Here is a 24,711-nt window from a genome sequence, read left to right as displayed (position 1 = left end):
GGTCGCGGGGGGGGCTGCGGCCTTGGCTGCCCCGCCAGTGGCAGCGGCCCTGGCGGCTGCCACCTCGATCCCTTTAGGATCGATGGGAAGATGGATAGACTCGCTTCTCAAGAACTATGAGAATGCTGTGAAGGGACAAAAGGAGATCATCAATTGTATGAATGTGGGAACTTATGTCACCATCAAGGACTTGGATAGCATTCGAGTCTTGATCGATAGATTGGAGATTGAGATTGAATCCCTCATGCAAAGTGCTGATTTTGCTATCAACGAAGAGGCTGTCAAACTGGCTGTAGCAGAAATTCGGAAGAAATTGGTTGTGTTCGTGAAGAACATCGAGGAATTGGGAGCGCAAGCTGATAACTGCAGCAGGGACATCCGAAGGGCTAGAACTGTAATTCTTCAGAGGATCATCAAACACCCCAACCATTGAAGACTGCTAATGTATTTACAGGGGTAGTTTAAGTTGGATGTTCTAAAACATTGACAACGAAAGTTGATTTCATTCGTTGATTTCTTTCACTTTGTTGACAGATGATTACCTCAGTTGCTAAGTAGTGATGCAAAGTTCAGACAGTCATTCACTTCCTTAGAATTTAAATCTTGTCATTCTTATGATAGAATTCCTCTTCCAATATAAAGATAATCGCAGACATTCTTGAGGACAAAAGCAATTTATCTGAATTTCTCAAAGTATCCAGAGGAGGGTAGATATGAAACAGACAAGCGTATATATGAATTATCTCCACTTTAAAATTGTCTTGGGAAGGATCAAAAGCATCACATCACTTAAAGTTAACGCAAGGAATTCAGGTTATCTTTTAGTTTCCCACTTGAAATTAAAACAAAAAAGGAGTTCTAGTTGAAGTTTACGCCTTTAAGGTATAGCGCATGAACTTAACTAAGTGAGGGGAAATCCGGTGCTGCACATGTGAATTAGTACCTCCATAAGTTGTGAATCGTTGGATTAATACATGATGACGACGATATTATGTGTGATCTAACGATGGATACATTATGTGGGTACAAACTAACATAGGCGTCATCACCAAGCCCGAAAGTGAGTTAGGCAATAACAGCAAATATATGACGGAAAAATATACATCAAGGGACAAAACAAGTACACATCTGGAAATAGCATAACAAGAATCTTGTTTCTAAAGTTTATCTTAAAATGTCGAGCATTTAGTGAACTATAGGCGAGGGCCGAACATCGAAGTATGTCGCAGAAGCCATGTAAGCACAGACTAACGAGACATATATTTTAAACCAGATCGAGGAGAAAAAGGTAAGAAATGTGCATGTTCCAGTCAAGATCATTACAAGAATGAAGTTAACTACACACTTAACTGTAGAAAGGCTTGTTTCTGTTCCTTCATTTGGGAAATGCCCCTGCGTGTAAAAATCAGACAGCATTTGGTCTTTGAGGCTGAATGTATTCATCAGCCAAGAAGAGGTCTGATCTTCAGATGTTGGAATTTCTTTAAGTGAAATACGTCGAACGTGGATGTGAACTTCGGAGGGGTCGACCCCAAAGGCATTGTCCAAGAAAGATGGGCAGTTTTGGCGGTACCCTATTGTGATGTCATAAACTGCAAATATCAAAAGTCCAATTAGGATGGCTTCTACAAAAAGGAGAATTTCTTCACAATAAAAGACGTAAATGACAAATTTAAGGCTGCTAGTCGCTAAAAAGCAATCCTGCTGTTTTCCTTGGAATGTATGAGAAGGGGTTAATCTTTGTGCACTGTGTGCTTCAGAGACAGCCTCATATTCGGTTTAAAATTGCTTGACGTTCCTTAACCTGACATTTTCTCCTTCCATTCAAGTTTAGTTGTTGAACTTATTTTGCATAACAGCAATTTCAGGGCAGAAAAGAAAGCAGCGTTTTGAGTTAGGAAGACAGAGAAAGAACCTGCATCTAACGAGTCCTTCAGATTTTCCAAACAAGCATGAAACCCCTTTGTCTTGGGAAGCAGCACATTCTTCAGAATAGGAAGTCCATTTTCAGAAGCATATTTTTGACTGCGCACGCACTTCTGTTCTCTGCATCAGAATGCATGAAAAAAGGAGTGAGAAAAATGCTGAACATCACACATTGTGCTTCAAAATGAACAGCATACTGCCTTCAATAGTGCAAGATAATATCAATTTTCCTTTTAAAATAGACATAAAATTGAAAGAAAAGGAAAGCAAAGATCAATTAGGAAAAACAGGCAACAGAAAAATACGTGAAATCTGTTCCCTCCGGGAAAACAGCAAGCCACAGAGGATCTCGAGGATCTCTGAAGCTTGACAGCATCTGGCGCATCATTAATTCGTCGGCCTCCCATTTCCTCACCACAGGAATAAACTCCATTACATGAAAAACCCAACCAAAAACAGGCAATTTCATCAAGCTGCTCTTAAGAATATACTTAATGTAACCTTCACATCCCTTCCTCAATGCAAGATCCCACAAGTACATCCAGTCGACCTCAGTTCTATGGTTGGCAATAAGCAGCACACGTTCCTCAGCAGGGACACAGTCTCCAGAAAATACCACCTTAGTCCTGTTTATTTTCTCGAACCAGAAAGGCCAAAGAGCAATCCAACTTCCAAAGATGAACGCCGTTGCTTTCCTGCTGTGATGCATGCTGAAAAATCTCAAAGGAATGGCTGTCCAAAAGCCAAAATACACTAACAATACAAATGCTGTCAAGACTAAGACGATCAAGCAAAGAACACCCCTTATTACTCTGAAAGGAGTCAGGGGCCGGTGTCTTTGCCCTCTTTTTAGTTTAAGAACTGAGTCAGATTCCATGGGACGAGACAGCAGAAGCACTAATAGCTCCTACTGTACAAGAAAAACGAACGAATTTAAAGGTCCTCAATATGATTATAAATCCAATCACACTGTATGTCAGTGAATTCGTGGTAGTGAAGACAGAGGGCTACACCATTTGGCTTGCCAGAACAATCTTATGAGCAGATCTTGAAAAAAACTAGTTATAAGCTTGGACCTTTCAGTAACCCAAATCTGCAGAAAATAACATAAAATCAGAATCTCGATCAAAGAAAGGGGACAAGAAAAAGCATGACCAAGACTGATGAGCAAATTACTAGTACGACAACCATGGACATCATATAGAATACTGTAATGCTGTACATATAAATTGATCCAAATGGAATAAACTTAAACAGAAGAAAATTCCTATCAAGAAAAATTTTACTGAGCCCAGAACCACAATGAATCAAACAACCTGCAAAAACCCAAGAGTTGAGAATTGTCAACTTAAGAATTCAATTACTTCGGTGCCTTTTTCTCCCTTTTAGCTAATTCTTGAACACATAAGCAATCAATTGAGCTACAAGTTAAGGAAAAAAATGCGCAACAAAGTAAAAAGTAAATGAAGTGGTTAATCAGTTTAGCCGTCAAGCAAAATCCAAATCACGAATCCTGAAATACATGTAAAACATGCATATCCTGGGAATTCAAGAAAAGTAGAGGACACACCTTTTAGGATCCTGGGAGATTTCTCTTTAAACCATTATCCAGTATTTTGCTGGAATAACTCTGAGAAATAATTCTTGTTGAGTTTTTCTCGTGGAAGTTGGGTTGTGGAACAACAGTTCCTCGGCTGGCTAAGAGTCAGTGAGAGGGCCCATCACGAGCCCATCAATGCAGACTAAATTTGTAACTAGACAAAGACTAAAACGTGGAAAATATTCATCAGTGATTTATTTTTTTCTTCAAGAATTCCGTTGACGGCGACAATAATACAAACTACTAACGGCATAAAGACAACTTTTGTACTAGTCCCTCAATTATCTTTTGAGTAAATTGTCTTTTATAAATAGAGATATTTTTTTTGTATTTTAAAATTAACGATTGTTAATAAATACCTTTTATAATGAACTGTCAGAAACTGATATTTATTAGATCATTATTAATTTCAAAAGTACGTTACGATCCAAGAAGAATATGAGGCTTCAAGGACCCAGCCCAAAGACTTTATGGCTGCTAACAGATAGGCCCGACCGAGTTTTGAAAAGATACCAACCCATTTCACTAATTATGTAACGAACTAGGTTAGCTTTTCATAAATACACTAGTACTAAATATATTTAATAAGGTATGCTAGAATTTGATGGTTGCCATTGTCGGTAGATCCTACAAGATTCTAACTAATGGTTGTATTGGTGATCCTTTAAATTCATATGAAAGAATGAACCAAACAAGAACAACATAAAAGTTTCATCCTCTTCCTCTAACTTCTGTTGCCTGTTCCAATCTTGAATAAGGAAAATGATAATTTTTAATTTTATACCGTATCAAGGTATTTGTAAATTTTTAAATAATGAGTATTTGTAATTACAATAAATTTTAAGGGAGTCCCTTGTAATTTAATCCTTTAAAATAAAGTATGCATAAAATTACTTAGTTGGCCTTGCTTCTTCAAATTTTGTAGATAATAAGGGTACAATAGTTAGTTGCACAGTTACATGAGAAAATGAAGTGTGTGTGTGTGTGTATATATATATAATATTATTACCTCTAAAAATGGAATATGTATATTTAATTAACGAATGGGCCATAGCCTCAAGAAAGATACAAATCCAGGCCCATAAACTATTCAGGCCCGCCACGGGAGTTGTAAGCCTTTTCGGTTCTCTTTGATCTCCTCACTGTTGGTCTGGGCCAGAAGTTCTTTAGTCGTAACACCCGTTCAAGAATATTGGAGGAAATTATTCCGTCGGTTGACTTGGAAGGCAAGTGATTCACAAATTTTACCCAACCGGAAAAATTTACCTTTGCGTCGCAGGAAAATTTACCGTGTCGACGGAGTGTTATATATTTGGCACATCCAGTCGGATTATCAGCCTGAGAACTTGTAAAAGTTTTCATCTTCAAACGTTTTTCCATCTTCAGTCGGTGAAAATCTCTGTTAAACCCTAAAATTCTTGTTTTGAGGATTGAAGTATCTTGCATATATGGATATCGATTTTAAAGAGTATCAGTTGAGATGCCAACTCCGAGGTCACGAGGACGATGTATGATATCCCAATTCTCATGGTTTTGTAGATTTCTTGATGTTTCCGTTCTCGTTTTTGCTTTTGCTTTTCTTGGGCTACAATGCGTTGCAGTTATTTGTTTGCTTGTTGTAATTTCGTTCAAATATTAGTTCTACTATGAAATTTAAATATATTTCCAGGTTTTCTTGCTGTTAGTGATCTTCTTTATTTGGTATAATTGAGCCGAATACAGAGAAAGATCCCTTCATTTTCACGTATGGTATTTTCTGTGTTTTAAATGCAGAGTCGATGTTTGGTTTAATCTAATTCCCAATTCTCTTAAGATGCATGCGACTGTAAAGTATTCTTGATGACTTCTTAATTGTTTGCTTGTCATCAATTGTAAGTTTGTTCAAGAAAAAAGTTCTGTCTTGAAATTTCAAAATTCTTGCGAGACCTTCTTCTTGTTGATGTTTCTTCTTTTAAGCTACAACTGAGGCCAATATGAAAATGATCCCTTACTTTCCTTTTATGATGTTTTAGCAGTTTATGTACACAAAGTAAGGGGCTGAATCTATAAACTAACTGGTCAAGCAAAGTGGATTGAAATACTGATACTATATGAACAAGCAATTGTCTAGTCTTTGTTCAGGCAGCTTGGAACTTATTTGTTTGATAACAAAGTGTAAATGCAAATTTCATGTGTTTGTGTTGATATTCTTTGTTGCATTTTCATCATCTCTAGGCTCGTGGTATATGCATATGTGGTGATGCTGGTATTGCGACTTCTTCAAGAGACAGAACTGTTCGGTTCTGGACTTTAGATGAATCACAAAAGCGTGACTACATCATGTCAAAAATGTTATTGGGCCACACTAGTTTTGTGGGACCATTGTCTTGGATCCCGCCAAATGAGGAGTTTCCTCAGGGTGGAATTGTATCTGGAGGGATGGACACTCTTATTCTGGTCTGGAATTTGGCCACCGGAGAGAAAGTTCAGATGCTGAAGGGTCATAAATTGCAAGTCACTGGAATTGCATTGGATGGTTCAGATATTATTTCAGTATCCGTAGATTGGTATGTGAACTTCTGTGGCAGATCTGAATATGTTTTTTAATGTACTTTATCTCACCCTGCACTTCAAGCTGTGAAAGTTATTGTTTGTCATTTTACAATATGCTATAATCAAGATACTGGATCTGACATCAGCAAACCATAAAACGTTATTTATTTAATTAGGTACTTTTCTCTCAATCTATGTTTTGGTCTACTGAAATGATTTTAATGATCCTTTCTCTAATTGTTGGATGATGGATCAGTGACATATATGTCTCCCTCTGGTTGGTTGGGATTTGGGACCCACTCTAGTGAAATAATTATTACTTATACTGATTCTCAAACTATGGCTAACACTTCTCCTTTGGCCTTGTAGATTATGGTTTCTGTGCATCCTCTGAATGGTTGTTGTAGGTGCTAAGAGGAAACATATTTTCTAGTCACCAACTCATTTTTTTATTCGAGAACTTGTTATATGAAGCACATTCAACATTTGCCTTATTGTTTTCCTCCTTTTTTAACTAAAATTAGCATATTAGTCCATTGGAGATCATCATAAGTGCTTATGATACTATTTTTTTAATTGCATGCTTTAAGTATTTTTATCACTATATTTCTCACTCTCTGAAAGTGGTAAAATGGTGGACTGAAGCTGCCTTATGGTCCAAGATGACCAACCTTTGCCTTGGTCAAACAGTTGAGCATGTGTGCATGAAAACACATTTAGGATGCAGAAATAACACATAGAAGGACAGTCAAGTTGAGCCGTTTTTATGCGTAGATGCCTTGGTAGAAGGATTGTGATGCAATTAGTTTCTTTCTTAATAAGTTATGAATTCAGATGTTAGGAATAGGTAATTACTTGTGTTAGTGCTACTTTCTTGTTTCTCTAATCTCTATATGCATTTTGCTGAATTGTATGTCTTGCTCTCTATCTTTTGATATACGAACAGATTTTTCTGACTGACTTAATTTGGAACATATCTTCTGTTTACTCTGTTCTTATGGGTCGGATTTATTTCAGTACATTGAGACGCTGGAGGGGAGGCCAACAACTTGAGGCCTGGGAAGCCCATAATGCAGCAATTCAAGCAATTGTTAAGTTGCCTTCTGGCGAGCTTGTTACAGGTAACGCCTTTATTTTCTTATTATTCCATCAGAAGTCTTTAGTTTTTAAATTCGTGCTTTTCAACCATAAAATTAAAATTTAACCAGGTAATAAAAAAAAGAAGTAGAATTTATTCTTATATTTATTTTATTTATGTATATTTATACATTTTTTTATAGAAAGAGGAATTTGGTCTCCCATTTTGCACATTTTAGAGATCTTTTGGTCGCATTACATGTAACTAAACTATACATTGGCTGTGGTGTTAAAATATTTGTGTTTGGCCAGAAATTGATGACCCTAGATTAGCTTTTGATTGAAACTCAATATTAACTGTTCTTATGCTTATCTAGGTTCAAGCGACATGACTTTGAAGCTCTGGAAGGGAAAGTCCTGTATCCACACTTTCCTTGGACATACAGGTTTCCCTTGTTACTTTCTTGTCATTAATGTTACTGTTTTTCTCCTCATACATGCCCCTAAAATCTAATGATTGAATGTTAGCATCTTTAATTTGGACATAGTCCGTGATAAATGACTCTCTCCAGATGTGTGTTTTCTCTTGAATATTACTGTGTGACAATTTCAAGTTCACAACTCTAGATAGGAAATGAGCTGGTTTATGTTCTAAACTGTTTGTTTTCTCAGATGCAGCTTGAAATTACGCCTTAAGCATATGTTTTCTTTTTAAAGATGAAACTGTTGATGTGAGGATAGTCATGCATTTTGTTATTTGGTCTCAGCTAATGGGCAAGCCTGGGAAGACCTGAGAGGATTTGGATTCCTCTTATGGCATACGTGCGCTTGTGAATGATGTTTTTTCCAGGCCTAATTCATATGTGAGGATAATCATGCATTTTGTTATTTGGTCTCAGCTAATGGGCAAGCTCTGGAACACATGATTGGATTTAGATTCCTCTTACGCCATATGTGCACTTGTGAATGATGTTTTGTTCAGGCCTATTTCATAGTATTTCATAAGCTATAAGAATAGCTCTATGAAGTTAGGCTAGATGACAGTAATCTGGAAAAATTTAGCGGAGATAGGGAGATAAGAGAGCCTCCTCAGAGAGAATCTTTTCTTTATTTGACCATTTGGTTGACTGTCTGGATGTGATTCCGAGTCTCATGCAAGTGTAATAATTCTTCTGTTTCTGTAAATTGTGGTATTTTGCAGATACCGTTCGAGGACTGGCTGTTATGCCAAATCTAGGTATTCTTTCAGCATCACATGATGGGTAAGATTTGGTTTCGTATAAGGTAGACCTGTTAATTACATAATTAACTGCTTTCAATTACTTGGACCCAGGGGGTGTGTTGGTTGTATCTGGAGTTGAGTTTCATCGAAATTTGTCTTCTAGTGCCACGAACCAAAAAACACTCACTGTGAAGTTATTACACCATTTAGTTGCTTTTTGTGGAGGATGGACTTCTAAGGTTTCAGGAAACATTTTAACCATCTCCTCTATGTGGCTACCCTGTTCCATCACTATGGCCGCATATTGGGGAAAGCACACCCCACTAATTCATTTCCCACAAGCTTAGGACCTGCAAAAGTAGTCATGTAGATCCTGGATCATGTAGGTGAGGCCCAAACCTGGTCGCAAGCTGCATATATGTTGCTTGTCTGCACACATTCACATAAACAGGCATACAAACAACCAGTTAATCAGATATGCAAGCTGTCTTTGAGAATGGATTTATTAGGACGTTGGAATTATTAACTTATATGGTTAATCTTCTAAAGTTTGTGTAATACTATTTTAATGCTTAAGAATGGGAGACACAAGCTACTGTAATGTTTATGAGCAAACGCAAGTTTTACCTAACTTTTTCGACAAACGTTTGGATAGTGATTAAAAGCATGCAGTTGATTTTAAAAGAAAAATGCTAGGAATGCATTATAGATACTGATGGTGTAGAAGAAAATTTAAAGCTACCCTTGCTGGACATGAAAATTTCTAGGGGATTGCAGTATCTGACATCATCTTCCACTAGCATCAGAATTGAGAAAAGAGAATGGAGTAAAAATACTGATTTTCTAAATTTATACCGGAACATTTACTAGGTCCTCATTCATTCTGCTTATGGTTCTTGAAAATGAGATGGTACAAGCTTTTTGCAGAGATGGCTACATTTTTCTCATAACTTCGTCTTTGACTAGATATCTCTTCTTCTTCCCATGAATAGCTGCTACATTTTTGCTGATCATGATGCAGAAATAGATTTAGAGGTGTTCGTGGTTGTTTACTTTATAGTTGAAATGAAATTTCTTATATTTGGATTGCCCATAGACTCTTTATTATGTTTCTAAAGGAGGAAATAAGTTATTTTTCCTTGGTATTTTTAATCTTGTATTTCTAATTCTTGTTTAGTTCTAAATGGCAGTTCTATCAAGCTGTGGGCTATCAGTGGGGAACTTCTGATGGAGATGGTTGGTCACACATCTATTGTCTACTCTGTTGATGCTCATGCATCTGGTCTTATAGTGAGTGGTAGTGAGGATTGTTCAGCAAAAATATGGAAAGGTTAGGACCTGTTTGTTGTATTTTCATTTTCAGTTTAGTTTTAAGTGGAAAATGAGTTTTCAATTTTGTATAGGTTTTCATGTGAAATGAGAATGTGTATGGATTACTTAAGGAGATTGTGTTTTATGTTAAACTGAGGTGTCAAATCAACGTGTTTTGAATGAGAATACATAAAAACAAACATGTTTTCACTTGTGTTTCAAAATGAAAATTGGAAATGCAAACACAAACAGGCCTTCTCATGTAAGACTATTTCTTGAATTTAGCTTGGAATTTCCTTTCTTTTTTCTATTTTCTTTTTAATTGTTTCATCGGACATGGTTGGCAATCTGCTTAGAAAGGTTTATTGTACAAGATTTCTGAGGATAAGTTTGCCTTCAGCAAGTGCAAATTAAATAAATGTCTTTTCGGGGATCTGTTGACATATATTTCCTAGTTTCTGCCCTTGTTTGTCTTGAGTCAAGATGATAAAAGTTGATGTGAACGAATCAAGTTATAGATTGCAATAAGATTTTATTGTTTCTATTTCACTAGGATAGGTCTATCATATATTTGAGCTTCTTTCTTATGGACATGTAAAATCTGTTTTTTGCAGATGGAGTTTGTGTGCAAAGCATAGAGCATCCTGGTTGTGTTTGGGATGCAAAATTCTTGGAGAATGGCGACATAGTGACTGCTTGCTCTGATGGCGTTGTGCGTGTTTGGACCTTATATCATGATAAGATTGCTGATGCTGTAGAACTTGATTTTTTTGCTTCACTACTTTCTCAGTATAAGATCAGTAGGTATTGCCTCCATTTTCTCTGTTCTTATGTAATTTTCTTGTAAAAAAAGTTACAAGGTCCAATGTTTTTGTTTTTATTGTTTAAGATGGATTGTGTAAAGTAAATTAAGGCAACTGGTGGCTATTATTATGCAGTAACGAATGTTATTCATGGTTTTCATCCTAGTTGATGGACTTGTTCGACACAAATGATCATTTTAGCAGATTATGATATTATCTCAACTCACCAAGTTTGTAGTTATATTTTTGGTTCTAAATTTTTTTCGCTTTTTGCTGGAGGACCACCTACTATCAGTTATTTCTTTTAGGTAAACTTGCATTTTTTGCCTACTCTTCAAGTCAGTTGGTATCTATTTATGTTTATCTCATTGTGCATTAGGAAAAGAGTTGGTGGGCTGAAATTGGAAGACTTACCTGGTCTAGATGCGTTAAAGACTCCAGGTACGATTTTGGCATTACTATGTCATTCTTTTCCTTGGATAGTTTATTCTCCACTCGATGTTTCCAATAGAAGTATGGGGGTTGAGTTGGTGTTGTATTCAGTAATGAAGTTTGCCTACTTCTGAAAACAACCAGATTGAAGAGCTTTTATTATTATACTTATATGTGCAAAACTGTTTCACGATTCAATGATTAGGAACTAGTGATGGGCAGACAAAGGTAGTTCGAGAAGGAGACAACGGTGTGGCTTATGCATGGAATATGAGGGAACAGAAGTGGGATAAGGTAATATAGCATTTCCATACATGTAATCATATACTAACTTTCCAGTTTGTCTTGACTTTACATTTTGAGATGGCTGGACAAACATGCTTTTCTGCCTTTGCCTGCTCAGCTATATTGGCTGGAGATCTTTTGATGGTTTGTAGGTTTCTTGATTTCCTACTCCTATTCTGTTAGTTTTTTTCTTTTTGGTTTGCATTAATTTGTTTTTGTTCTTTAGTCATTGATGTGATTCTTACCGGGTTAGGATTGGTATTTTCAGAATTCTGCTGGAAGCTTCGAGTATTGCATATCCAGCTTCTTTTATTTAGTTTAATGTTGTTATTTGGTGGTTATTTCTATGTATCACCTTTATACATTATCTTCGTTTCGCATTTAGATTGGTGAAGTTGTTGATGGACCTGACGATATGAAACGCCCGGTGCTGGATGGGATTCAATATGACTATGGTTAGCCTTTTCTTCTTGAGTTACGTCTTCATGCATTTGCATATTCCTTTTCCTTTGAAATGACAAGTTGCATCCCATGTCTTTCAGTATTTGATGTCGACATTGGAGATGGTGAGCCTGTGCGGAAATTGCCGTATAACCGATCAGGTATACTCTTGATGAATCTTATTTTTAGGAACTATGCAAGAATGCTTGTACTCAACTCATCAAAATTATATGTGCATTGCCAAGTGTGAGTTTTGTATGTGAAGAATGTGGTACAGTAACATTGCAGTTTCTTTTCCTTTTCTTTTCTCCGTATGATAATCTTTTTTTTCGGTGGTAAAGGGATTTTCACGTGAGGCTTTCCTTTTGTTGACATTGTAAACAATGACCTACTTACAGAAAACCCATATGATGTGGCTGACCAGTGGCTACTCAAGGAAAATTTACCTCTTTCTTTCCGGCAGCAAATTGTCGAATTTATTCTGCAAAATACAGGACAGAAAGATTTCACTCCAGATCCATTGTTTCGGGACCCCTACACTGGATGTAAGACCTAATGTTTATAGATCACTACATTTTTTGTTATGGTTTGTATGCGCCATTGATCCTTTCTGTTTCGCTTTCATTTTAATGCGTCAGCGAGTGCTTATATACCTGGAGCACCATCCAAATTGCCAGGTTTATTTCGTTATTGACCTTGCATTCTCTTTTCCTTCATTTTGATGTTATTTGTGGAAGAGGGTTTGTAATTGTTGCCTGATAAATGCAGATGCCGCCAAACCTTCTTACAAGCACATTCCCAAAGTAAATATCTTTACTTTTATTACTCATTTTTTGTCATTGTTGGATTTAGTCACGGCTTTAAGTTGTATATTATACTCGAGGCAAACATGCTTACAGCATACGTGCTGTGCCCCCCCCCCCTCCAATTTATGTCCAGTGATATGCCAGTCTTAACTTATCAAGAACAGAAAACATAATTCGTCAATAAAGTTCTTTTGTGCTTTATGTCAACCGTACATGTCTTATGCAAGCATGAAGTGAATCGGTCTATTAAATCATGCTCCAGTATTGGTTGGAAGATCATGATTATAAAATCTAGTTGCATCAAGACAAGTGTTGAACCATGCCGTGGATGATATGTCTTGAAGGACGAGAATAGGTAGGAAAATGGAGAGAGTATTAGAAAGTCAATATTGAAGGGCTCATGAATGAAACTGGGCACATGATGTAGAATCTTGTAGATGTGTTTGTGGAGACACATTGAACAATTGCTTCAAACTGGTCATTTGAGTATTTATGCCCCATCGTTCAAACGGCACCGTTAGAGTTGTGATGATTAATTGGTTGGATGATCATTGAAATCTTAATAGCTTGTTCTATCAGCCACTCAAAGATTGGAAGTAAATTTCTTGGACATTGAGAAGCATCCATCCAAGTAGGACGTGACTCCGATGAAATGTTTGAATGGATTTGTTATAAAATTGGTCTTAAATGGTTTGATGACCAGTTGTTGTGCTGGTTATTGAAATATTCATGAGAATAATGTTTATTCTAGACATTGAGTGACACGTGACCTAGAATGACATCAAATTGAGATATATAAGCTGTCTACTGCTGGTTCAGACTCTGTAGCACTGATTTCATTCAGATACTTGATATTTCTTTCCTTATCTGTTAATGCAAAAAATATACAGAAGTAATTCCAAGGCAATTATTGTTTTGCTATCCAGAAAGGAATGCTTGTTTTTGACAGCGCTCAGTTTGATGGAATTCTCAGAAAGATTTCGGAGTTTAACAACACGCTGCTGTCTGACAAGGTAAAACTGTTTACTGCTGTATTTTATATTGCCTCTTTATGTTATATGAAATATGTTATTTGATTATTGCCATGTTTATTCTTCTGCCGGTACCTTCCCCTGGCACATATAACTAAGCATGTGAAATATTAGTTGTCAGTGCATTTGATTACTTTGCTATTTATGCGACTTTCTTCTTTGTGTTGATCTTAACTCTTTACTGAAGGAGAAAAAGTGTTCATCGCTTAATGAGGGTGATATGTCAAGATTGAGCGCAATTGTCAAGATTTTGAAAGACACATCGCACTATCACAGCAGCAGATTCTCAGATGTTGATGTTGCATTGACGATGAAGTTGCTGAAAACATGGCCAGTTCCAATGTTATTTCCTGGTAACTACCCCTAGAGTCACAATCTGCTAGTTTTGACTTGCAAGTGCAATGTACTTTTCTTTTGTATTGTGGCTTATATACGGATTTAAGTTAACAAGCTACTCAATCTATGCTTTTAAACTCGTCAGCTTCACGATGGTAGAAGTGAATTTAGCTTGCTCTTTTTTTGGCATCTTGTTAGATTTAGCATTCAAACTTTCTTGAAATTGGCAAATCTGATCTGCTGATTCCAAGAGGTAGAGGTTGAAGATAGTTATTCTGTCACTTGGATTACAACCACCTAAATGAAGAGGAAGATCAATTTTCTAGGCTACTTGCCTACTAGACAATTTTTCTGTTATAAAAGTAATATCCCTTGTGTTTAACCAAAGTAATTAAATTTGTTTTTGTGTCTTTGAACCACATAATGTGTCACCCCTGGTCCTTTAACCTTATTAAGAGAGGAAAAAGGAGAGATGGATTGTGGAACGGAAATTCAACTGTGATCAAATCTTGCAGGTTAGGATTCCAGATTTAATATAATTCTTCTGAAAGAAATGGCCAACTATGTGCAAAAGGCCTTTTCAGCGACGGAAGTGACCTTTGTAAAACTATGCAAATTTGCTTTGAGGGCTGTCTTAATATTGTACCTACCTATCCTTGCAGTAATTGATGTTATGAGGATGATTGTACTGCACCCAGATGGAGTTGCCAAGCTGCTGCAGTATGTCAAGAATGAAAATGGTATATATCTATCTGATTCCAACCATTTCTTCTGGACTTATAATTACTTATTTTTATATTGACAAGGATATGCGCCCCTCACCCAAGTGCATCCCATGGTTGTGATTTTTCCTGCAAAGTAGATCTAGAATAATTGTTTGGTATGGTAACTCTAGAGAGCCAGTTTTGTTTGTGGTGTATTCCTAAAACTTGCTTGCTTATTTCTCTCGTTAAATATCATATAGTACTCTCCTGCTGGGGCCTGTTAACTTTATTTTATTTGATCTTAGTGGTGCCTCATTTTTTAATTTGTTTTGACCAGATATAGTTAGCGAGTTGATCAAGAAAGTAACTGCAAGTCCTCCACTTCCTGCGAATCTGCTTACCAGCATCCGCGTGGTTACTAATCTCTTCAAAAATTCATGCTACCATGCATGGTTGCTAGTACATCGTGGTGAGGTAAGTATCTTTTGATATGTAGGAAGCGCCAAAAATCATTTGAGCATAAAAAAATTTATGGCACTTTTTTGTGGTTTTTGGTGTTACTGGTAGGGAGCGCGTTATTATCATTGATGGTACTGTCTGCCTCTAATAGGTTCTTATTGCAACATTCTTCATTGACTGATTTGTAGATTCTTGATGCCTTCTCAAGTTGTTGCTCATCTTCAAATAAGAATGTCCAAATGTCTTATGCGACATTGTTACTCAAGTAAGTAGTAGCAGGATGCCAGGATGCATATGATCTTACTTTTGAAGTTCAGTTTTTAAATTTGAATTGTTTCTTTCCCTTTCTCTGGTTGACTCTTTAAAATGTGGAAAAGAATGCATTATCTTATTCATTGTAAGAAATCATTGTTTAACAAAGTCAAAAAACCATCCTTTGCATCTTCACTTTTGTGTTTGTTGGACCTTGAGATTATTTTGCACATTTCTTAACCAGTATGTTTCTGTCTTCAATCAATTCTGCTGCTTTATGAAACGTGTCCATGAATTTGAGCATAAGCCAGCTCCTCTGCCTCCAATTTTTGCATGGCTCCCCTTGACAACCTGCTTTGGTATCCTTCCGCATGCAAGCAAGTTGGTTTCTCCTGATCTTAGACCTTTTTCTTCCTTACCTCTTAGACAGTGTAATTTTGACTCCGCATCAAAGACAACTCTTCCAACTTTTAGGATTTTCACCGTATATATGATCTAAACTATTGCATGCAAATTATCATAATTATCAGCTCTGTGGTAACTAGAAGTTACTAAAACTTTATGCAAACCTGTGTCAGTGCGTTGAAGTTTGAATATGTTCACCTGTTTCCCTGATATTAACATGGTCTGAACTGACACTCTTTTGAACTCTGCAGCTACGCAGTTCTATTGATTGAGAAGAAGGATGAGGAAGGCCAATCTCAAGTTCTTTCAGCAGCATTAGAGGTATTGCCTATCTTTCATTTAAAGATGACATGCTTGCGTTTATGGCATGAAAAGAAAAGAAATAAAAAAGGCACCAATCAGGGTCGGGATTTAGATTTACTACCTTTTCCCCTAAGGGGGCTAGTTCTTGACCATGCAAGTCTCTGATCATGATATGGTCAGCACAAATTCCTCAGATGTAATTAACATTTCAGCTATGTTTCTTTTTTCTTTTTATCTCCTGAAAGATGGCAGAAGAGGATACTGTAGATTCTGATTCAAGATTTCGGGCTTTGGTGGCCATTGGATCGCTGGTAGGTTTCTAATATTTTACATCTTTTCTTGGATTGTTGCCACATTGTAATAATTCGGTTCATGGGAGGCATGTGTGTTAATAATAAGGATTCCATGTCCTGGAAATTATTGTTTACTTGCTTCCAATATGCTTGATGGCATGGCCATTTGTCAAAAGATTGCCAGCTCAAATATTTATGTTAATTCTCAGTTGCTGTGTGCTTACCATTTTGATGATTACAAGTACCAATGAACATCTTCATATCTCATCTCCACCTCAAACTGCACTCACCATCTAGTGGGTAATAGCGAGCAATATGTTGTTCATGCATTGTTTCTTTGTTACAAACAGATGCTCGAAGGCCTAGTGAGAAGAGTGGCGTTGGATTTTGACGTTGTAAATATTGTCAAGGCCGCAAAGGCATCTAAGGATGCCAAGATTGCTGAAGTTGCAGCTGACATAGAACTGGTCGCAAAACAGAATTGAATGCTTAGTACATCCTTGTAAGTCGATCTGGATGTACAACTCCAGTCCTATTTGAACTATTAAATTGCATTGGATTATACGCCATTTATTTACATATTTGTAATTTCCCTAATATTTTTCTTCAACAGGATTATGTGCAGTTAGATGGCATTACAGTGGAGAATATTCATAGTTGAGAGAGAACCGTTTGCTGGAGTTTTCACAGTGGAGAATCTTGCAGAGCATTTTACCCAGTATTTATACAATGTCCAGGCCCGAAATCTGGAGTTCTTTTGAAACGTTGAAAATCGAAGTGTCTGGATACTGATTCCAACCGGATTTTTCAGGGCTGGAAGAAATTTGTTGCCCTTGCTTGTTTTATAGGGAAAAATTTGGATATAATTTGGATATCTATATCTATGTACACATATAATCCAGTTGATGTCCATGAGATGAAATTATTGTTTGGTTAGGTAATCTCCATATGCACCAACAGAGACATCTGCTGTCCTTGCCTATATATATATAATATGTGTGTGTGTGTAGCAGCAATCAAAATATAGACTTTAGAAAAACACATACAACTAATTGATGCATTTTGGATAGGGAAAATGAATTTTGTAGATCTTATGGCAGGATTATACATTTTCTATAGCAATATAATATGCTCAAATATTACATGTGTGTGTGTGTGGGTTAAATAATTTAATTCATTGTTTAGATTCTTCAAATGAAATCTCATGAAATATCATCGTGAGAGAGAGATCCAGTTTTATATGGTATTTTGAAGAGTAGTATTGAATTGAAAAGGTGCTGTTATATTGACTTCATGTATACTGTTTGTTGTCGAGAAGTAAGGCCCACAGGCGGACCCCACATCTCTTAATCTTTGTATATAATTTTTGTTTTCATATCCATATCATATGTTACTCTTCTCAACCGCACAGTGTGTTGGATCGGATGAATTGGGTGTTTTACACCCGTTTCATTCAATAATTTCACCCATTACCGAGGCCGAGTGTTGAGAGAAGGAGAACCCAAGTGGCAGCCACCACCGACCAACTGCTAATTGGGCTTTTCCGATTTTATCCAAATTTTTCCTGTATTTATATTTCGGTCCCTGTAAAATACCAATATTTCTCCCTATTACTACCATTTTTCGTTGCTCATAATAATAAGCCCACACCCCACCAGATGTACGTCATTTCTTTCCAATCCCACCTACCTATTCCTTTTGCCACACCAGGAGGTTAGATTTTTCGATTATCACTCCTTTGATTTGTGCGTACATTTGTATAATTTTTGTCTAATCCTGCTTCAATTCTTTTGGAATTTAGATCTGTCGGCAGCTCTCTTCACTGTCTTCTCTGGTAAGTATCAACTTTTGCCGGGAGAAAGGTTCGTCGTCGTTGTTGTTATTATTTTTTTTTATTTTCGGTGTGTGATTCTTTTAGGGTTTCAATGGTTGGATTTTCCTTGAGTTTTTAGGTTTATTATTATGGATATGTATATTTTATAGGTGTTTAATTGTTGAAGTGGCTTGATTGTTGGGTGCTTTGAGATTAGATGATGGTGTTTTTTTTAAATGTTTGAAAGTCTGAGACTGATTCGGAGTCAGGTCATTCTTTGCAATCTGGTTGGTGTTCGTTGTGTACATGATGTTAAAGAATCTTATTTTGCTTGAACAATAAAAAAGATTTGCATTCTTCATGATAGTGTTCTAATTTAATATCTTATTGTGGTCTTTTGTTATATTGCATTCTAAAATTACGAGCTTCACTTGTACTTTTGCACCCTGCTTTTAAGCTTTGGGTTGACATATTTGTATTTCCCGTTTTCTTTATTTTGTAGGAACCATACTTGTTTTCTTTCATTATTGATGTTTCTTCTATAACTATGGTTGCTAGACTGATTGTTTATGCTGTTTAGAGTTTATTTCTTAGTAAAACTTCTTAACTGTAAAAACTAAATTATTTTGGTTCTTTGTGTTATGAATGGACAGATTTGAGAGTCCCGGTTTGTACATATGGATTGCGGAATTGGTGAATCAATGGATGCCTCTTACTCATCAGAAGATGTAGTGTGTGATACAGGAAACTTTGAATGCAACATCTGTCTTGAATTAGCACAAGAACCGATTGTGACCCTCTGCGGTCACCTTTACTGTTGGCCTTGCCTTTACCAATGGCTTCAACTCCATTCTCATTCTCATGAGTGCCCTGTTTGTAAGGCTATCGTACAGGAGGAGAAGTTAATTCCTATATATGGGAGAGGTAAAACAAATAGTGACCCAAGATCGCGCCCAATGCCAGGTGTCACCATTCCAAATAGACCAGTGGGGCAGAGACCCCAAACTGCTCCACGCGTGGAAATGAATTTTAATCGACCAAATGAGTTTGATCCTATGACAGGGTTCATGCCAATGGCGGCTGCAAGGTTCGGTCACCTCACCCTGTCTACTCTATTTGGTGCCCTACCAGCCATTTTTAACCTTCAGGTTCATGGATTTCATGATGCTACTGTATATGGAGCAACTTCTGGAGTCCCATACTTGTTCCCTAGTTCCTTTCATGGAGGTTATGTTCACGGTTTTCATCACTATCATTCAGCTCCAATAGAATGGAAACCAATTGTCTGGAAGATTATATTCGTACTTCTTGGTCTTCTTATACTCTTGCATCTAATCCTTTCATGAAGTTGATAATGGGGTAGGATTTCTAAGTAATGCAAACTGTATATTTTAGTTCAGTAGGCTTCCACTTGTGTGTCACGACTATATATGCTAGATAAATTTTTGGTGATCAAGGACTAGATTCCTGGGGCACCAATACCCTCATCAATTTTCTTACTGAATAAATCGAATGCAGATTTTCATGTATCTGTAGGTTGGTTTGTAATTATCTTGCCCAAAGACAATGTACTAGTGTAACTTAATGTATTTCGAGTTGTTACTTCCACTACGTATATAGTGTCTTATATTTTGGATCCGAACTCGTAAATGTTTCGTATGGTCTAGTTACCCTCTTGATGATGCTTCTGTTGCTTTGAGCTTATGAACCAATGCATTACCTCGCAGGACTAGAAGGTGCTGGTATCCTAAACTTGTGTGTGAACGTTACAGATCTTACCAATTGATTCAAGTTATATGGCTGATAGCTGTTGATGAGATCAATATCCTTTGGGAATTGATTTAAGTTATATGGCTGGAGCTGTTGATGAGATCAATATCCTTTTGGGATAATTATATTTATGCCACTTGACCTATTGGCCGTCTACACTCCTCCGTCCCTCCTGCCTTTTAATTGCATTCATTTTTATGGAGCTGGTAGATGATGTGCTGTGAGTTTCTGTAGTTAGAAAATTTCCAATATCTTGGCAATCTTTGTCCCAATTTCGTACAACAGCATGCGTACTTCAGTTTGTAAGAGTTCATTCTTCCTGCAATCAGGTGTACTGTTGAGCTAGAAAGAAAGAAAAGAATAAATCAAATCGCGGGCACCAATCCATATAAAGACAAGTCACCTGAGTCTCAAATTACCAAGGAATATTAGATTATTCTGATCTCTTCATGCGTTTCGTATTTATAAGATGAGAGGCAAGAAAGATCTTCAATGAATGGAGAACCGCCTAATAAATTCAGATATTTTGCAAACAAAAGAAATAATTTCCTATCTTCCCTCTTTCTGTCTCAATATATACGAGAGGCCAAAAGGCCACTAAGCAATCCTGCTTTTGTATTGTGGATAAACTAACCAACGCGGTCGTTACTACACCTCTTCTCTCACTTGGAAGAACAACACTACAAAATTTCTTGAGATATTTCTGTCGCAATGAAGACTCTCAATTCCTCAACAATATCAAAGATCAATACGCACAATATCAGAAATGCCTTGAGTTGCAGAACCCAGTTTTCCTTTCCCAAGGATTGTTTTGTCCGCAGTTTATGCTGTAGCAAGAATGGCGGCAGCTTCGTACTCGCTCTTTCTTTTAGTAGTAAAAGGAAGATGGTGTTTTCTAAGCTTCAAACGTCTCAAGATAAGAGTAATGTGAAGGGAAAAAAGAAGAGCTTGCAAGCGCCCACTACGACCAAGATTGAGGCACCTGAGCCTGGCGGCGCGCCGGCGGTTTCCGGGGAAAGTGGTGGAGACTCGGTTCCGCCGCCGCTGCCGCCGGGGAGTAAGAAAGTGGGATCTTGGAAGTTGAAGGGTTTGCCTAAAAGAGTGCTGGCTCTGCTTTCTAATTTGCCTCTGGCACTTGCTGAGATGTTTGCGGTTGCTGCTTTGATGGCTTTAGGTACTGTACCTGGCAGTTTTAGAGGAGTTTAATTGGTTTTGAAGTTTCTCTTGGCTTAATTTTTGATTGAACAATAAGATAATCAACGAGGGATGGAGGGAGGTTATATTATAACTTAGGGGCTGTCATGAAATTGTCTTAGTGCTCCCCATTTATTGTTTGTTCCAAGAATGGAATTTTCTAGGTTGTAAAGCAGTTTAGGTAGCAAGTATTATGTCGTTGAATGATCTGAAAATGTGCGCGAAATTTGTTGGACACGGTTTCTTGTGTCATTTTAATCTGGCTATGTTGGTTTCCTTTGTTCTGCTGGATTCTTGACATGAAATAGTTCTGTAGTTCTTCTTTTCTGCTACATGAAAGAGATGTTCTCGATGTGGCATTTTTGGAATATTTATGTTTCTCATAAACAAAGATATTTACGGGTTGATGTTGGAGTATGCTGAATAATGAGCTACTGAATTGTACCAAATTTTGTTCATTTTTGCAGGAACCTTCATTGATCAAGGGGAGGCACCGGATTTCTATTTTCAGAAGTACCCCGAAGACAATCCTATTATGGGATTCTTCACATGGAGGTGGATTCTTACCCTTGGCTTTGACCATATGTTCTCATCTCCACTATTCCTGGGAACATTGTCTCTCCTAGGTGCATCACTTATGGCTTGTACATACACAACACAGATCCCCATAGTGAAGGTAGCTAGAAGGTTTGTTTTGTGTCTAATAATTGGTGTTTTGTTGCCTCTTGGTACCCTTTGATACACTGTCAGTTCAGAACATAAATACTTGTTTTCAGGTGGTCCTTCTTACATTCAGCTGAGGCAATTCGTAAGCAGGAATATTCAGATACCTTGCCCAGAGCATCAATTCAAGATTTGGGTGTCATTCTAATGGGTGCTGGATATGAAGTATACTGCTTTATTCTTACCTTTGTATTTCTATTCTTTTGTTCTCTTTGCTATATCGCCTAACAATGACTTGCCATTTAGACTGGGCAGCAGTAACCATGCACTTCTTTTTCTGGTTTTCTTTGTTTTGCTTTTTACATAGAACACATTGGTGTATATCTTGTGCAGTTGGTATCTTCAAATATTACTTTTAAGAGTCTCTTGAAAACATGTAGATCGTTGTTTGCGAATGTGAATCAAGAATTATGCTCTGATACAACATACAATTATTGATGTCATGTTGGATATAATTGTCCGTGATCCTGGAAGCTGTATATATAATCTTCACGTTGCTGTTCTTCATATTGCTTGTGGTTTTCGTGGTTGGTTCTTTGACGATGAGTACCTGAAACATTTGAATTTTAGGTATTCTTGAAAGGACCATCACTGTATGCCTTCAAGGGGCTGGCAGGTAGGTTTGCGCCCATTGGAGTACACTTAGCATTGCTGCTTGTAATGGTTGGTGGAACTCTTAGTGCGGCTGGGAGCTTTAGAGGCTCTGTGACAGTTCCACAAGGTTTGAACTTTGTTATCGGGGATGTATTGGGACCAAGTGGATTCTTATCCACTCCTTCAGAATCTTTCAACACTGAGGTTCATGTCAATAGATTCTACATGGACTACTATAACAGTGGAGAGGTATGCAGCTGTGGTTTGACGAAAGAATTCACAATGAATTAGGTTTTCACTGCTGTTGTCACTGAATGTTTGCCATCTTATTTACTTTTTTGGATACCTGTTGAGGTTTGGGTAGATTATAGAAAACCCCTCTTAGTGCCTCCCAGGCATCCAGTGTTTAGAGAGGAATCTGTGATATAGAACATGAATGTTGAGGGTGCAATATAACTTTTCGAAATAAGAGTGCCTTTATTTATTTACTTTTTTTGGTTAATATGTCTAACCATGTAACGGTGATAGTCTTACTTATCCCTTACTCTTAATCTGTTGGCAGGTTTCGCAATTTCACAGTGATCTTTCACTCTTTGACCTTAACGGCAAGGAGATTATGAGGAAGACGATAAGTGTGAATGATCCATTAAGGTATGGTGGGATCACCATATACCAGACAGATTGGAGTTTGTCTGCACTGCAAATAATGAAGGACGATGAAGGACCCTTTAATTTGGCGATGGCACCACTTAAGATCAATGGGGACAAGAAGCTTTATGGAACCTTCCTGCCTGTAGGAGATGCTGATTCTACTAATCTTAAGGGAATGTATGTGCCTTTTACTCTTCAAATCATCTCTAAAGAACCATGTCTAGGTCCATAACTCCAACACTGCCGTTTCGCCAGAAAAAGAAAAATGAAGAAAGTAAGAACTTAGGAGATTTACTTGGTGTTCAAATATAATTATCTTATTTTACAAAGTAGCATATAATCTCTGAACTATTAGCTTCTTCATCTAAAAGGGCTTCTTCCAGCAATATCCAAAACCAAATAGTAGATAATCTATATTTCAATTTTCATGCATATAATTTACTATTGTTCGTCTCCCCATGGAAGCTAGAAACAAAATCGTTCCTCTCAACGGGAAACTTGGTTGATCTTAGAAAATCAAATGTTCTGCAGTTCACGTTGTCGTTATAGTATGTTTTAACAACATTTTTGTCCTTTTTCTGTTATCAGATCAATGCTAGCTCGTGATATGCAATCAGTTGTCCTCTATGACCAAGAAGGGAAATTTGCAGGAGTCAGACGGCCAAACTCGAAACTTCCAATAGACATTGACGGCATGAGAATTGTTGTGTTAGACGCGATTGGCAGTACTGGACTTGATATAAAGGTGGTGAAAGAATACCTTCAAAACTGTATCATTTTTCTGTGACTAACTTTGCTTTCTTTTCATTTTAACGGTGTTAAATTTGTACACAGACTGATCCAGGAGTGCCCATTGTTTACGCTGGTTTTGGTGCTCTGATGCTCACCACTTGCATCAGTTTTTTGTCTCATACACAGGTAATTATTTTTTGATGTTCTCACTAAATAGGAAACTCCTGTTATAGAATATCAGTTTCATCATCACATAAATGTACTAATCCTTTGATTTCTGGATACATTCTCAATCAACCAAAGATCTGGGCTTTACAAGACGGAACATCAGTGGTTGTTGGAGGTAAAACAAATCGGGCAAAGGGTGAATTTCCAGATGACATGAACTTCCTACTTGATCAAGTTCCAGAGATAGTCGATTCATCTGCTTCAATGCAACTAGACAGTAGCAGTAGCTAGTTTTAAGTCGCTGTACAAGGGAGAACTCTAGCGTTGGAGCTTGCATTCCTTCTCTGCCACCAACACAATCCATACTAAATGGAGAAAAAATGAGATTTAATCGATCAGGTGAGATGTTTGCCACTTGCAAACATGTTCTCTCTTAAAACAATCTTAAGAGAATTTCTAAAATCTGATTAGTGAAGTCACATAGACATGTTTTTGGCAGCATATCTTATACTGTATACTGGTTTCTAGTACATGTACATTTTTGTATTATACCTGTCTGTTTCAGACAACTAATTCGACCAAGAAAATAAGTCTTGAATCCAATTCTTTCACGTCATCTTGATGTAATTAGGACAGTTAAGCGGTACCATTCTGCTGAAGTTATCATTAGGAAACATCGAGCATGGTTGTGCCACTGGCATTATCACTTCAAGATTCCTCTTGTGTTGCTCGTGTCTTGTGTCTGTACATATGTATATGTGTGTGCTTTTGTGTGAGGATGATGGTGTATATTAAATGAGTAAGCCCATAATATTATGTTTTGGTCGGAATTATTTAATATCAATTTC

General features: G+C 37.2%; 5 protein-coding genes across 8 annotated transcripts in view; 4 read left to right on the top strand and 1 right to left on the bottom strand.

The window, feature by feature from the left end:
- Positions 1–680, top strand: part of LOC105169611 (UPF0496 protein At4g34320) — a 2,719-nt gene extending 2,039 nt beyond the window's left edge. For both annotated transcript variants that reach the window (XM_011090044.2, XM_011090045.2), the window contains exon 2: positions 1–680. This exon is cut by the window's left edge and continues 734 nt beyond it. In XM_011090044.2, coding sequence (XP_011088346.1) covers positions 1–433 — 433 coding nt within the window. In that variant the 3' untranslated portion in view covers positions 434–680.
- LOC105169610 (probable 1-acyl-sn-glycerol-3-phosphate acyltransferase 5) lies at positions 1,058–3,654 on the bottom strand. The gene is made up of 4 exons (XM_011090042.2): positions 3,497–3,654; positions 2,232–3,019; positions 1,916–2,046; positions 1,058–1,592 (listed from the first exon to the last, which is right to left on the bottom strand). Exons 2-4 carry the CDS (start codon positions 2,801–2,803, stop codon positions 1,186–1,188), a joined length of 1,110 nt encoding a protein of 369 aa, XP_011088344.1. The 5' UTR covers positions 2,804–3,019; positions 3,497–3,654; the 3' UTR covers positions 1,058–1,185.
- LOC105169609 (phospholipase A-2-activating protein) lies at positions 4,753–17,159 on the top strand. The gene is made up of 23 exons (XM_011090041.2): positions 4,753–5,034; positions 5,741–6,072; positions 7,076–7,179; positions 7,513–7,581; positions 8,337–8,397; positions 9,548–9,687; positions 10,283–10,472; positions 10,851–10,912; positions 11,109–11,197; positions 11,574–11,643; positions 11,731–11,790; positions 12,028–12,174; positions 12,268–12,306; positions 12,398–12,432; positions 13,362–13,448; positions 13,654–13,819; positions 14,465–14,542; positions 14,844–14,980; positions 15,154–15,230; positions 15,874–15,943; positions 16,171–16,236; positions 16,569–16,720; positions 16,832–17,159. The coding sequence occupies exons 1-22, from the start codon at positions 4,975–4,977 to the stop codon at positions 16,701–16,703; spliced, it is 2,274 nt and encodes a 757-aa protein (XP_011088343.1). The 5' UTR covers positions 4,753–4,974; the 3' UTR covers positions 16,704–16,720; positions 16,832–17,159.
- On the top strand, positions 17,657–19,642 carry LOC105169608 (E3 ubiquitin-protein ligase RNF5-like). Of its 2 annotated transcripts, none has more exons than XM_011090038.2 (3): positions 17,657–17,931; positions 18,020–18,080; positions 18,685–19,642. In XM_011090038.2, exon 3 carries the CDS (start codon positions 18,709–18,711, stop codon positions 19,375–19,377), a length of 669 nt encoding a protein of 222 aa, XP_011088340.1. In that variant the 5' UTR covers positions 17,657–17,931; positions 18,020–18,080; positions 18,685–18,708; the 3' UTR covers positions 19,378–19,642. The 2 variants fall into 2 exon arrangements, with proteins under 2 accessions (XP_011088340.1, XP_011088341.1); XM_011090039.2 differs by having other exon boundaries at positions 17,661–17,931; positions 18,020–18,052.
- Positions 19,743–24,666, top strand: LOC105169606 (cytochrome c biogenesis protein CCS1, chloroplastic). 2 transcript variants are annotated; one of them, XM_011090036.2, is made up of 8 exons: positions 20,259–20,975; positions 21,463–21,682; positions 21,772–21,883; positions 22,289–22,561; positions 22,875–23,140; positions 23,552–23,708; positions 23,798–23,881; positions 23,999–24,666. In XM_011090036.2, exons 1-8 carry the CDS (start codon positions 20,513–20,515, stop codon positions 24,152–24,154), a joined length of 1,731 nt encoding a protein of 576 aa, XP_011088338.1. In that variant the 5' UTR covers positions 20,259–20,512; the 3' UTR covers positions 24,155–24,666. The 2 variants fall into 2 exon arrangements, with proteins under 2 accessions (XP_011088339.1, XP_011088338.1); XM_011090037.2 differs by lacking the exon at positions 22,289–22,561 and having other exon boundaries at positions 19,743–20,975.

The sequence above is a fragment of the Sesamum indicum genome, linkage group LG8 (assembly GCF_000512975.1).
Source record: "Sesamum indicum cultivar Zhongzhi No. 13 linkage group LG8, S_indicum_v1.0, whole genome shotgun sequence".
Taxonomy (NCBI): Eukaryota; Viridiplantae; Streptophyta; class Magnoliopsida; order Lamiales; family Pedaliaceae; genus Sesamum; species Sesamum indicum.
This window is presented reverse-complemented; position numbering and strand designations above follow the sequence as displayed.